Genomic DNA, 15,651 nt, shown 5'->3' with positions numbered 1-15,651 from the left:
ATCTGGCAGCATTGTCTGATAGCAGTCACCAGAAGATGCATGGACAAGACCATGTTGTTCCCAGTAAACAAGTGCAACCTCACTGGTGAGTGTGTTTGATTTGACACACACAAACTGTCAGAACCGAAAGCCGAGGCTGAAGCGGAACACACCTCTGCGTGTAGTTAGGGAACTGCTGAGGCACTTCAAGAACCGGTGTCAGGGAAAACTGAGTGCCACACAGTGCAAAAACAAAAACAGCATCAGTTTTTCCAGACTGTTAATCATGCCAAAGTGTTATGGGACCCAAATTTGTTGGTGGATATTTAAATATCCAGAGCATAATCTCAAAAGAAGATCAGATTCATACTCTACTGTCTGATTTAAACTTGAATTATCTTTGCTTAACCAAAACCTGGCTCCCCAGAAATGCACCAGCAAACATGATAGACATTTATTTATTTAACTTTTATTTAACCAGGAAAAGTCTCATTGAGATTAAAAAATCTCTTATACAAGAGCGTTCTGTCCAAGACAGGCAGTAGCACAATTAACAGGGTAGCAGACATAAAAAACATAAAACAATTTACAATGAAAATAAAGAATAAATCACAGAATCATAAAATATCAAAAATATTGATCAATGTTCGTCACAAGTCATCAACATCAGGGATCAAACAGGGGCAATATGAATCAGTCAAAACATCTACAGCCAGATGTGCTTACCTCCATTTAGAATCACTTTAAATGCATCCAGTGAGACCAGTGAGACCAGCTCCGGAAGATTCAGGTAATTTTGCAACTGATTCCAAGCAAAGGGAGCAGCATACTTAAATGCCCCTTTTCCCAATTCAGTATGGACTTTAGGGACTGATAGTATGAATAAGTCCTGGGAGCATTCCTGGTAATGTATGCTTTAGAAAGGATGGACTGCTAGGTTTTACTTCTCTGTGATAAAAATCAAAGAGAAGTTATGCAGAGAAATAGAATTGAACACCCCTCTTGAATCTTTAGCCCTAAATGTGATTCTTTCACCTCAGATGAATTTTAATGTTATTGTTCTGTATAACCCGCCATCATATAGTGTTTCATTTTATGATGAACTATGAGATATAATGAAAAGGTTTGATCCCCACATAGAAACAATATTATATGGTGACTACAACATTAACTGGTTGGACAAAAACAATAAACAAAAATTGAAAATGATTATGTCAAAGTCCAATGACAAGCACAATAACTCCACGGAAGCAACCGTCCAACGCTGCTCGTTGGATGGTTCTGGCCTCCCCATCATCCATTGATTCCTGATAATGGACACCTCGTTGGGTATTATCCCATACATATAAAATCTTTTACAACAAAGGTCAAATGATGGTTCATATGCTGTACCCATTTTTAGCTAATTGTACTCTAAATTACTAAGGTTTTTTTCATGTGTATATGTATTTTATTGTACTTGCATATCAGTAGTGTATTGTGGCTTTATGGTCATGAAAGCTGTGTATTTTAATTGCACTGTACATGTAAATCCCAACTAGGGACAAGAGTTGAAAATTAGCAATCAGCTGTGTATTTTATTGTACTTTGATATCTGTAGTGTATTGTGGTTTTATAATAATGAAAGTTGTATATTTTTAATTACACAGTACATGTAAAAGCCCAACTAGGGACAAAAGTTGAAATTAGCTATAACTATAAACTCTCTGTGTGCAGCACATCAGTTTCATGCTCTTTATGGGAACTATGTTAAATTTCATCATCCCTATCAATTAAAAAAAAAAATCAATTGTTTGAGCAATGATTTTTACATATAATTAAATCTGAAATAGGTTTTAAAACTAAAAGCAACTCACTGTAGAATCTGTAGAATAAAGTAGAATCTTTTGTAAAGGCAAAGTTTTAAAAATGCCTGCCAAGTAATTTCCGTCTTGACATTTTCCAACTTCAATTCAAACAGGGCTGTTTTTAAAACACAGGGAGACTGTGTAAACACTAAATTACACCCACACTCAAGGGTGTGAAAAAAATCTTTCAACTCCTTCAACTACTCCTCACACCCAATGTGATCGACCAAACATTGTCATCATTAGAGCTCAGCTCTGCTAGTAGGGCTAAGAAAGACATTCTTACAAGTGTAAACTCATACATAGTTGCAGTGACCTATCATAGTAATGTATGTAAAATTTTGTCACTCCTTATATTTCTGCTTGGTGGCCCCCAAAGGCCTAAATAACAGAAGACCACTGAACCATATCAATAAACATAATCCAATGACATGACCATCACTCTTTTAGTCAGCAGCATATAATCATAAAAACCCAGAATGTCATTACAAGGTCACTGTTAGTGACCACTGGCTTTTACTTTAGCAAAACATTATAAAAGTCTCTCATGTGGTCAAGGTCCAAAGGTTATATTATCTAATTATCATCCATTTGCAGTAATGTCACTTCACTCCACTTCAGAGTCATATCTTTTTCTTTTGAGCACAATTCAATCAAATTTCATGTTTGATCTGATAAACTGAGTGTTTTAGAATAGTTGGGGTGCCATCTTAGTCCTCTCTTTCTTGTTTGAGTAGTTGATTTCTTTCATGGGGATAATTGCAACGTACTTGTAGTTTTTCATAAACTTTGCAGACATGAAATACAAATCGGCCTCAACAAGCCAAATATTCAGAAATGTGTTTAAAATTGAAATATGAAACCACTTTACACATTACTAATATAAATGATTGTGTTGATTTTTTATTGTCATATTTAATTCCCTTCCTGAGAGCTGTTTAAATGGTAGCACAGATGCAATATCGCATGCACAATACACAGGGGCTTACATGTCCTTGATTCAGGTCTAATTGGAAAAAGGAGAGAAAAAGGCCCTGCAGGCTTTCAATATTTAAACAAATGTAGGTGTAATGGCAGGTCATTCAGCCGCAAGAAACTAGAATAAGAGACGAGGGACTGGTCTCTTACCTGTTTTATGTGTAGACATAGTGGGCCATTTCAGTGGAGTGATGAAGAGGTTTGGCTGAACAAGTTGCTAAAACAGTGCCAAAATAATATATTCCAGAGCACAGTTTGACATGAGCTGTAACTCACGCCACTCTTACAGTTAAAGTTATGTGGTTGGTAGGCAAACCTCAGGAACATTAGCATGTCAAACCAAAGGATATGCTGATACAGTATATATTACAGTGCGTTTCTCAAGCATTCACACCAGGGGTTTAGCACACTTTGCAGAGCAGTGGATTATCTTGCAGGTCCAGGATTTTAGTAGTTTCAGCTATGTCAGGGTATTCAGAACTGAATGTTCAGCCCAGCAGCCTTTTCTTACAATACTTTGAAGCAGTTTACAGTCATGCCAAAATCAATCTGACTGACACTGGCTGATTTTTCATACAAGGCAAGAATGGGTGCTGCATAAAGTCATCATAGTTTTGCTTGTTTACATTTTTGTTTTGAAGATTAGTGGTATTACAAATTTTTTTTTTTTAAGAATGTTGTAATTGTTTCTTTTTTCTAATAATAATCAAAATATAAAATGTTAAAATGCTAAAAACCTGTAGTTTAGTTACTTAATTTTGTTATTGTCAAAAATGTAAATTAATTCCACAGCATTTTGCACCCAAATGTAGGACACAGGCATGTTGGTGCAGTAACAAAATAGTTTTATTATGGAGGAGGATCTGGATGAGGGGCTGATGGCAGGGAATAGGGATCCAGAGACAGCAGGGGTGAGTGATGGAGGAGCGTGGCTGGCGTGAGCAGGAGAGAGTGAGGGGTAGCATGGCATGTAGGGGTACCTTGGAGACTTGGAGGTTGCTGGCAGGCAGACAGACAAGCAGGAAGACAGGCAGACGGGTGATGATCCTGGGAAAAAGAAAAGCAGGTTAGTACACAAAACACAAAGAAAACTGGGTCACTATGAAAACTAACTTAGTTGGCCTTGAAGTGTAATTACCAATATGGTTGAAACAACAATCTGGTGAGGTCTGGTTAAAGAGAGAGGAGAGGGTAGATATACTGCAAACTGATGAGCTGATGAGAGGCAGGTGAGCAGACTGGGAAAGGTGATGATGAGCTGATTGCAGCCAGGTGTGCAGGATGAGCAGAGCTGGGAGCCAGGAGGACGAGGAAGGGAGACCACGCCAATACACATGCAAGCAGAGAGAGACAGACAGACAATATTGTTCTTCTAACTCTTGATTCTTATTTTTCCGTCTTCCGTACGTTTTTTGCCGCGTTTCAACTGCTGCATACTTTGTGCTATAAAAACCATTCAATTGTCAATCTGTGCAACTCATTCAGCAGATGTGTGCTTGTATTTTTCTGAAATGTAACGTGTTTCAGCGATTTTATATCATTTTTAAAACATTAAAATTTATAATGGCATTCTATGGGACAAACCATCCAACTGAGTTGGAACCTTTGTCACTTTGACACTCAACTGCTCGGACGTCCCTTATCGCACAGACGCCATTCAAACTGTAAAATGATCACAAAACTTTGAACTTTCAAAGTTATCAAATTGTTTAGTGATATCTTTTGTAGTTTTTCAGCCATTTAAGCCCAAAGTCAGGGGTTTTGCAGACTTTGTTAGGCCTCACCAGTGTGTCATGTGATCAGGCACAGTAGAGAGCACAGATATTTTTAGACCAGAATTTTTTTTCTGAACAGCTATCACTTCCACAATTTTAACTCTTCAAGCACGTATCTTGCCTCAATATGTTGCCACAAGCCTCCTCTCTCTCTAAATGTAAATACATTTCACATAGGACCAATAGTTTTTGAGATCTGAACCTTAATTGATAGAGAGTCCCTGTCCTGTTCTCATTGACTCCAATACAGTCTGCAGGATGTGTGTCTCCTCTCACTCCAGTCTCTTAAACTTACAGATTCACTCTTCCTTCAAACACTTTTTACACATATCGTTCATTCTCATGTTAAACTAGTCTTGCTTTCACTAATGATGTACAAATCTCTGGGCTTCAAGCTCTAGGTTGAGACAAATACATTTTCATCATCAAAATGGAGATTTTTTCCTCTCATTTTTGTGAATGTCTGTTGGCTCAGTGGTTTAGAACACTGTTCTCATGATCAGTTTCATGTTAGATGACAAGGTTGTGTGTTTGATACCCACTCACTGCAGTGCTCCTCATAATATTGCTCTCATTTACAAAGATGTACCATAATTCAATACCACTCTGTCTTACTTTAACATTATTACCTAAAATGTGGATTGATATGCTTGTGAAATACAACTTTTTACAGTAGTCTAGTGGTTTAATCATTATCTCATTTTAGATCCAAAGGTTGTGAGTTCAAGCCCTGTTTAGGGTAGAACTCAGTAGAGTTGAAGGATGAAGGAGTCCAGGTGATGTCAATCTGCCTGATGAGACTGCTTTTTTGTCAATTTCATGCAAATGACAGACTGAACTAAAATCTAGCCTGGCATTGATGTGTGACATGTTAGCTCAGTGCATAGTATGTTTGTCTTATAAACATGAGGGTGTAGGTTCAATTCCACCTCTTGCTGATTTTAATCATGGTAGATTTTTCATTACTCTTCAGCTTTCAGTTATATAGTCTAAATCCGCTTTCAGCAATCACATGCAATTTCTACAGAAATTACATTTTCTAGTTCTTTAAATATAATTCACCAACCCATAGTTTTTCAAATGGCCTCAAACTCCAATCATCAATTAATCAAAATGAAATATGAAATTAAATAGTCTCGACACCAGTATTTATTCCTGTCATCTGAGATTTTACTGTTTGTACATGGTTATAAAGCTATATGCAAATTAATATATGCAAATGAATGTTCTGTTTAAGTCAAATATTTCTTAGATTCTTGTTTTGCTAGATTAAACACAGCACAGCCCTGTTTTGCTATAAACAAACAGGCTACATGTGTACTATCTCATCATGCCTTATGGTTTAGTCGCATAATTACAGGAAGGGTAATGTACTGTATTATTAGACCTAGATATGACCACCATGTATAAGTGTGATTGCTATCATCAACAATGCAAAGAAATGTCACCTAGCCAGAATACCCAACCAGGAGTAAAGCCCTGAATGGTTTATTAGCAAGCGTGACACGTGAAATGTCTGTGGTGTGTTTGTGTACAAGGAAGGGAGGAGGAATATTTGACATTTGTGCACAGAGAGATGTGTTATGATCTTTCCAACATTTACGCCTGTGCATTCAGGAACATGGGATCTTATTAGCTAGGCTTCAGTGAGACTCCCCAGCTAATGCTGCCTTTTTTTTCTCTCTCTATTTTTCTTTGTTGGCTGTGGTGAATCTCAAGAGATCAAGTGCTCTCATGGAAGAAAGATACTTGATGACAAGGAAACAATTATATAATTGCTGTGAATGTTAAAGTTGTAATTATTGCTGCATTTTTGATGACTTTTTTTGAAGTAATTATAATATAAAACAATATAATAAAAAAACAGCACATAGCTAAAGTCGAACTGAAATTAAAATCAGTGTTGGTGTTTCTTTTTACTAGGAACTGGATGCAACTGTTAACAAGTTAAGCTAACTACTTTCCATCTGGAAAGTGGAAGCTAGTTAGCAACCTGCTAACAGTGTTTGCTGGCTTCCACTTTTCAAGTTTAATACAAACTTAACAGCACGATGGGTCCTTCCAAATGTTGAAAGTTGTAAATGGACAGATATTTTAAATTGTTAATAGTAGAAAACCAACATTATGTGGGCTTGTTGGAAAAGGGGAAAAGCATCTTGTAACAACATGGGACGCAGTCTGATGTTCCACAGCAGCATATCTCCACAGAAGTTGAAGTGTTTTCCACCATTCTGCATTCCCATTTCAGTTTTTTTCTTAAGATAGAAAGATAGAGTCTCTCAGATGATGTAACGAGCTTACAGGTTTACAAAATGTCATTTTGACATGGTGGACAGGTATAAATACTACAATACCCATTAGCCTCAGCCATTGTTGCCAAGGAGAAAAAGTGCATCAGAGGGGCAAATCAGAGCCATAGTGAATTAAAAATGCTGCAGTCGTGCAGAAATGCACCTTGCGCATTGTTGTAGTTAAAGTCTAACTTGAAGTATTTATACAGGATTGTACTTTTTATTGTATAGCCATATACTTTGTATATATTTTGTAACTCAGTTCTTAATCTTTTGTACTGATGATTTAACCGGCAGTGGTTAAGCCCCTCTGAGTCATAGAGTGCTCCTACAGTGAGTCACATTACATTGTCTATGGGAAAAATGAATATCCTCTTTTGAAAAATGAAAAATGATGCAAAATAACTATAGTGTCTTTATAGTTTATATGTCTTTGAAAAGTGAGAAAAATTCAGCTTTCAATTCAACTAAGGAATGTTAAACATCATTTGTTATTAAGTTTTAATGTGGAATGACAGTCATACAGTCAATCCTCATTGCACACAGTGTAAGGTGTTTATATAAAATAAACAGCAAATATAACAAAAGAAAGAAAATAGATGTGCTTGTCTCAGAGTGTAATTTTGTACCTCACATTTAACATACCCTTCAGATAATTCAAAGCGAATGAAGCATCTTTCAATATACTGTAACACAATATTCATTTATAGGCTTATAGGGCAGCGCTCTGGGTGGACAAATAATTTGTTTCAGTGAGAAACTAATGCATCTGGGAATAATGGTGGATGCTCAGGATGATAATGTATACTAGTGTCTGTGTCTAAAATTTATGAATATTTTGTTACAGTATGCAATCAGAACCTTTACATTAATCATTCATAGTCCTTGTGGCCCATTATTTCTGCCATTAAATTATTAATGCTTTGGACTGACTTTCCTCACATAATCAAGTACCTATTATTGGCTGCTATACATTGCTCCTGTATATGCAAACAGGGCCATAAAATAAGACATTAAATCACAGTATATACAACATTGACTGGATTACCTTGCTCTTATGCTGTTGAAGCCTTTTGTTTGGTTAATATTGTAAGAAAGACATCAGATATTGTAAATATCTGCCTAATGACCCAGCTGTTTGTCCTCTCTACCCCTCCCCTCTCTCCCAAAACCATCCATCCATCTAGAGTTTTTCTTGGAGCTGCTGGACAATTCTGAGAAGTCTCTCAACAGCATGTTCACACGGACGTACGGGAAGCTGTATATGCAGAACTCAGAGGTTTTCGAGGACTTGTTCACTGAGCTAAAGCGCTACTACACGGGGGGCAATGTCAACCTGGAGGAGATGCTGAATGACTTCTGGGCTAGGCTGCTGGAGCGCATGTTCCAGTTACTCAACTCCCAGTACCACTTCACAGATGACTACCTGGAGTGTGTCAGTAAATACACAGATCAGCTAAAGCCCTTTGGAGACGTGCCCAGGAAACTGAAGGCCCAGGTCACAAGGGCCTTCATTGCTGCACGGACATTTGTTCAGGGGCTAATGGTGGGTCGGGAAGTCGCCAACAGGGTTGCCAAGGTGAGTTTAATTTTCTTCCTATAGCTATTTTACTGGTGTATTTGTTGGCTGTTGAGTGATTCTGTGCTGTTGAGCAGTGTTGTATTTTTACACGTGTGCAGATATCCAGTGGGACGATTTTTTTTGTGGCTGTGATACTGGGTTGTTTTCATGAGACCATGAATTATTCTAGTCCATATTATGTGATTATTCTGTTTGAATAAGAGAAACATGGTTTAAAGAAAGAATTTCATCATTCCTATCTATGAGTGCTACTTTCTATGGCACATAGTTCACAACATACAGCGGGTCTGTGTGTGTTGAATTAGTGCAGGTCAACCTACACTACACCTTTTTTATTTACCTGTACTACTCACACTTGTTCTCAAGTCTTTGAAATGTCTTCAGTGGACCTTACATCATACTCCTTTAGAATTTGATTATATCTGAATTATTTATCAAAAGCATAGAAATAAAGAACAAACATTTTGATTCCATATGAGGATCTTCTTTTGGATGCACTTGATCTCTGAGTGTGTGGGCCAGTGTGAGACATTTTTTTCATATGTCTGGTTGAGTACACAGCACACAGTACACTGTATGTTCCACATTTCAGTAGAGTCACCCGCAGAGAGCAAAGCTTTGCAAACAAGAGAAGATTAAAGACCATTTCCCCAGAGATTTCTCATGTGGTTTTGTTTGCAGTGTTTCTTTGCTATTCTCATTTTGCTACTTTTTTGACAATTTTCAGGAAAATTAGTGACATTCTTCATGCAGACAGTTGATTTCATGATGATAATATTGATTTTCCTTTCTGTTGTTGTTGTTTATGGTTTGATTTGAGAAAAATAAATATGTTTTTCAGAGCATTATCAAATACTGGAGATTAGAAATGCATTTTTAAAGGCTTAGTGGATATGTTTTCTAATTCCATGTTAAACACAGAAAGTTATGCAATCGTTTTCATGGATGTCTAAACTGTTGAAATGACATAACCAAATCTGTTTGGTGGTTGTATATTACATGTTGCATGTTGTTTCATTTTATAAAACAGATACAAAACTATCAGGAATGATAAAACTAGTATTCAGAGTACTTTACGTCTAATCTTCATGATTATTCAAAACAGTAGAGAACATAAAGGTGTAAGGTGAGGAGTTATAAAGTTTAGCTTATGATTTCACTAAGACTTAACAAGTCATTAACACTTTACTTTAAGCCTCAATATTTAGCATTTATAAGCAGTAAACATATGAGGTTTATAACACGCTATAATGTAGTTGTTAGCAGCTATGTGTTTATTAATGTACAACAACTTAAACTCCTCCTGTGGGCACCCATACTGTAAGTGGGGGGTTGTATATAAAAAGATAATGAATGACAATATAATAAAACACAATTGTAATACTACAAAATATCTTCATAGGAGAATTTATAATTGTTGGCAAAAACTATACATTAATAAACACTTTGTTATTATATTTGCTTATAACTACACAATAGTGTGTTATAAACCATTTCTTCAATGTGTGTATACTGCTTAGAAATGCTAAATTGGGGGACTTAAAGTAAAGTATTGCCAATAGGTCTTAAAAATTGAAACTGTAACTAGTATATTACCGACCTTAGTCATCTAGTCATTTCAGATAAATAATTGCAGACCCTACCAAAATCAATATTTTTCACCTGCAATTAGGACTCGTATTATGTAAAAAAAAATGTGTAAACAATCATTTTTAAAAACTGTCTTTAAAAGTTCTGCAGGAGTGTGATTCATTTGTATCTGCTTTTTAGCTTGAAGCTCAGTGTCCCTTTCAGTGGTACAGAGGAGACAAATTGCAGAAAGAGGGGAAAAAAAGAAAGCAAGCGGGAGAGGGAGAGAGGGCAAAAAATAAATGAGACGTGCTCAGTTTGAGAAAGAACTTTAATCATTCTTGTTAGAGGCTTAACCAGCCCCCTGTATTTAGCATTTACTGAGAGACAGATAGATCATGGAACTGGGTAGATTGTGAACATAACTGAGTGCAGTACATTATGTTTTGGAATATGACTAAATATATATATCTGTTATTACAATTACAATTTCCATTTCATCAAAACTGAAACAATTTATGATTATTATTATTTAACCTGTAGTGTTTAGTTTGAATAGCACTATCCAGTGTTGATGTTAGATTTTTACTTTATCTAGTCAGTTTAAGACCAATTCAGGACTAGTGTTAAATTTAACCAACTACAGTGTTACTTTACTATGCAAAATTTACTGTGAACAAGCAAATATGTGTCTCAAGCTGAATAGTATTTGGTCATTCATTGAAATTCCAATTGAAAGTAACTGATTATGGCAAGTGTTAATCATGTAAACTATGTATTCAGAAGGATGAATGTTTTTATAATAATGTTATTTTTGTTTGTTTTTGCAATATCCACAAACTTACCAAATTATGTGTCAATCATACATGACTTGAAATAAAATACATTTAAAAAGCCATGTTATCTTTACACACAATGAAATGCTACATTCAATTTAATAATCTGCCTCAACAAATCTTCTTAATTAGATCACATACCAAAGCATTGCCAGCTTTTAATAAACATGGACTGGTATGTCTGAAACTGAATCATCAGTCTGATATATTATCACCCTCCTCCTGTATCCTGTGTACTAACTTCATTATGGAGGAATATGGGATTTTGCATCATAATGGTATGTACATATTAAAGTGTTTTATCCTCCCTGCCGTACTTTGCTGCCATGTATCATCTCTGAAGAGTCACTCATCTTAAATTGTTTATCATTGTCTTTTAGCTTACCACTGAGCTAGCTTTCACCAGTCCTTAGTGGCATAGCCATTCTCGATGAAGAGTTTAAATGATTGCCTCTATACATCTGTCCTGGGCCTAAAAGGCGTCCTCACTCTGGATCAAATCCCATATTCCCTGCTTCCTCATCAATTATGAAGAAGAGCCAGGAAACACTGTGGCACTGCTGAAGGCTGTCAGCCTAGTGAGCAACCATAGAACTCGAGGTGAAAAGTTGCTTGGCATGACAAATCACCTTGACCTAGGAATCACCTTCGGTACTTGCTGCTTTCAGTGACATACAGCCACTTGCATCTCCTTACAATGCAGTGTTAGAGTATATACAAATTGTTCACTTCTTAAGTGTAAGCACAATATTATACATGGCACTTTCTGCTCTATTTCATATCCACAAGTGATGAGAATTTATAGGCTTTATGGTAGAATGATTCAGTGGTGTGTGTTAGTGTTGCAAGAAGTAAATCGTTAGAAATCAGTGTTTTGCTGTGTTTGGCCATTCAGCACTTTATGTTATATTAGACGATCACTCATGAGCAAACAGTGGTCAAAAAACAGTGGAGGCTGGCACAGCAGAAGGAGTTTGCCCAGTTGTTAAAATTTCTATTTTAACAACTGGGTTGAGACCTTCGGACCTTCCAGCGTTGTTAATTTTACCTAATGTGTGTAATTTGGGGTAATTTGCACCATAAAAATGAATCATATTGTGTAAACTTATATTTTTTAGCTGAAAATTTATATTTAAAAAGTAAGCAGTAACAAACTATATGTTAAAGAAATCATCCTGTTCAGAAGTTTGCTATAGTAGAGTGTTTTAATGCTGTACCAGTATAAAGTAAGATTACAGAGAGAGTGGGTCTAAGAACACATTCACACTAAGCCAGTTACATTTCTAAATGCATCTTTTTCGCTCTGTTTCAGCCCTTCAACCAGAATTAAAATGGCAGTGAACCTTAAATTGCCTTTAACTTTCTCTGTGGTTGACCATTTTAAAATACAAATACAGCTGTCACACACTACAAATCAGTGAGCACTATATAATATGCAATATATCAAAATATTTAAATGTCAAGATAGCCAAACACACAAAGCTGTTGTCATTAACCTGTATTTATGATGATTTTGCCAGACTACATCACAACGACATCACAATGTGATAAAATCAAAATAATGATTTTATCATGCCAACTTGCCTGCTGAAAACAAGACACTGAAGAAATTTAGCTGTTTCTCTGTTTTCCTGGTGTTTCTCTGTGGGCAGAAGTCTTTACAAAAACAACATGGAAACGTGTGTATGCCAGTAATTTTCACACGAAAAAAGCATTTTAAGAATTATACAGTGTTGTGTAGACTAAGACTGAGAAAGTAAGCTAACCAAGAACAATGACAGGGTAGCACATTTACATAGTGGGCTGAAAGGTAGTGATCAGACAGTATCCAAATACAGTATAGTTGTAATCAATGGTTAAGGCAGTTTTGCATTCAGACACTACAGCAGGACAGTTTACAATGACAAAGGGAGTGATGAAGTCAAGGAGTTAAAACAGGAGGAGGTAGGAAACTGTTCCCAGATGTTACTTGATTATCACTAGGTAACAAATTCGTAGGTTGGCGTTCAAACCTTTATTAATAGCAGCAGGACATTTTCAAGCCTGCATGAATTTAAAAAATTAATAAAAAATAAACAAGTGGAGTAAGAAGTACAGTATTTACCTCAAGAATGTAGTGGGGCGGAAGTATCAAGTATCAAGTAAGTACAAATAGTAGCACAAGCACTTCAAAACTGTTATTTACCACCACTGAAAATTAGGGTCTAAAATGAATGCCGATGTTGAAATCATTGTCACTCCTGCATATTGTTCTGTTTGACCATTTGTGGGGACACAAATGAGAGAGTTTAGCATGAATGAGTACTTTGGCAGTTTGACAGTTTAAAACCAATTAATCTTATTGGTCACGCATAGTCAACACACCTTTGTAGTACATTATTTCAAATTATCAGCTTCTCTTCTTCCTGTGTCACTGTGACTGCATAAAGACCCACTTTTGTATAACACTCATTTGCTAATTGCGGGGGTTCGGGGGGTTATGGACGTGCACCATTTTCATTTGCACATACTTTAGAGTTTAAAATGAGAAAATGCCTGCTGGTCTAAGTGAAACATTGTATAAGTCTGTGGAAAAAATTATCTTGTCTCTGCCACAGGCCTTTAGTACAAAATTTGTGTGAAGTGTTGCATATTGTATATGGCCCCTGGTGTCTCCAACTAGCCACTGTTAAGGCTGTAATTCCACTAACCAAATCAGTCGTGTAATTTACAAAACCCTAGGTTTTAAAATGACATAACATGTCTTTCATATGAAATGGCTGCTTCAACCATCTGTCTGTTCAATTTTCCATGTTACTTTTACACAGGATGATGCAGTGACGATGATGAGCAATACATAATTACTGCTAACGGAGAATTCTGTATGCAGTGAAGTCAGAACAGGAGAGATATCGCTCCATAAAATGGGATTGCACTTGACTTGTACTGGGCAGTTTCCTGGAGCTCGATCCTGGATTAAGAGCAGAATCTCTCTGGATTACAGTTTATGATGACCATTAAGAGTTTTATCCTAGGAGTACTTAAAACACAGTCCATCCACATTAAGACCTGCTCAGAGAAGATTGCAGGGATTTGGACCTTTTGAACGGTTTAAAGTTATGGCATTTAGAGCACTTATCACTCGCTCTGCATAAGCACGGGAAGCTGGCATAGCGCATGGTGAATATTTAGTCATGACGTTGGAAGGAAGTAGGGTATTTTGTACCGAGGGATTTGTTTTTCCTGATGGCTTATACTGTCATGTTGATCTTATTATACACTCATTTTCTACCACGAACTGTCAGATAATTTAACATTAAGCTCCAAGGCAGTTTCTAATCTTTACACAACATTTACCTTAGATTAATGCTCTGCCAGTTCACAGAGTCTTTGCTGACATGTCAGAAATATCAGAATCAGTTTCATGTGGTTTCCATAGTTTTTCTTTGGTGTCTTTTTTTTCTAGCCTACTTGTCACTGCCATGTACCATTTTAGCCCACGCACTGTCAAGGCAAAACAGTTAAGTATGTTCACCACTAAACAATACAAGCTTAGACAACAGTGTCCTTCTGAGTCAGTAATTTAAATTTACAAAAAATAATGAGACTTAAGTGATGGTAACATCACTATAAATAGGTAACACACTACTGTGTGCCCCTTTTTGAAATTAACTATAAACAAACATAATTGAATGCAACATTAATTTTCACTTAAGTAGAATACAGTAACATGTTCTTATATTTCTTTACTTTTATTGTGCCATTCTGCCTCAGAGCAAGTTGCTGCAAACATTATTATTGTTTTAATCACTAGCTGTCATAATTCCATCACCAATTACACACAATATGTACTAATTGTCATAGTATACTGTCTTTGCAGTTTGTATATCAATAAAAATCTACATACTTACCTTGTAACAGGATATGATACAGCTGGTGCGTAGGCAGACATCAGTCGAACTGCAACTTTGAATATCCCTTTCAGTTAAACTTCACTAAGACAAAGCAAAATGTTTTTTTCTGAAGATGTAGAACTTTTTTTTTGTCCCACCACCTGTAATTTTAGAATAAAGTATTTCTACAGCTGTGAGAAGCTCCTATATTTTCTATGTGCAATGAATTGTAGGTCAATACATCCATCAACAGCACTTTCAATACTTGAGCGTTTTTATTCTGCATACTGACTTTTTGCGAATACTTAACACTTGCCAAACAACAACAAACAAAATTAGCTTCACTAAGTATTACTGTTGAATTTTACTAAAATACTAAATGACAAGCACTGTAATGCCAGTAGCGGGTTGCAGAGTAATAATGAGAAAGGTTTGAAAAAGTTTAATTAGCACAGTCACCCTATAATTTACAGCTTGTAGCTCTTAGCTGTTAGATTCCTAGTCATCATGTCACAGTAAACTGTAGCCATTTAGCTGGAACAATCAGTAGAGTAAAGCACAATATCAAAAAATAGTTTCCATTGGATTGTTATGAATTATAATTAAGCAAAATGGGTTTTTTTTAATGAAGAAAATTACAAAATGCACAATAGGTTTGTATGAATAAATCACACCAAAGGAGGTGCCTATAAATTCTACTACTGATTCAAGAAACTCCAATATTAGTTTAAGAGACACAGAGATAAAATGTTCACATTAAATATACTTTTAATATACTGTAAGAGGTGAAATGTACAGTGTCCTCTTGATGGTCTCGTAGCATTTCCATATCTGTATCTGCATCATCATATCTGTGATTATTATGTTACACAACCAGATCATGGACAAGGACAATTTGACAGCAGATCCTGCTTAGGACAGA

The 15,651-nt window shown here is 36.2% G+C and overlaps 1 protein-coding gene and 1 long non-coding RNA gene across 2 annotated transcripts in view; one reads left to right on the top strand and one right to left on the bottom strand.

Moving 5' to 3' along the window:
* gpc6a (glypican 6a) overlaps positions 1–15,651 on the top strand; it is a 166,538-nt gene that overhangs the window by 80,734 nt on the left and 70,153 nt on the right. Inside the window, exon 3 of the mRNA XM_067586549.1 lies at positions 8,058–8,449. Within this exon, the coding sequence (XP_067442650.1) occupies positions 8,058–8,449 (392 nt within the window). The remainder of the gene's footprint in view (positions 1–8,057; positions 8,450–15,651) is intronic.
* Positions 3,633–4,293, bottom strand: LOC137181137 (uncharacterized). Its single transcript, XR_010928120.1, has 2 exons — positions 3,943–4,293; positions 3,633–3,851 (listed from the first exon to the last, which is right to left on the bottom strand). It is a non-coding gene; the product is annotated as an uncharacterized lncRNA (long non-coding RNA).

Source organism: Thunnus thynnus, chromosome 1 (assembly GCF_963924715.1).
Source record: "Thunnus thynnus chromosome 1, fThuThy2.1, whole genome shotgun sequence".
NCBI lineage: Eukaryota > Metazoa > Chordata > Actinopteri > Scombriformes > Scombridae > Thunnus > Thunnus thynnus.
The sequence above is the reverse complement of the archived record's forward strand: the minus strand, read 5'-3'. Positions and strand labels throughout refer to the sequence as shown.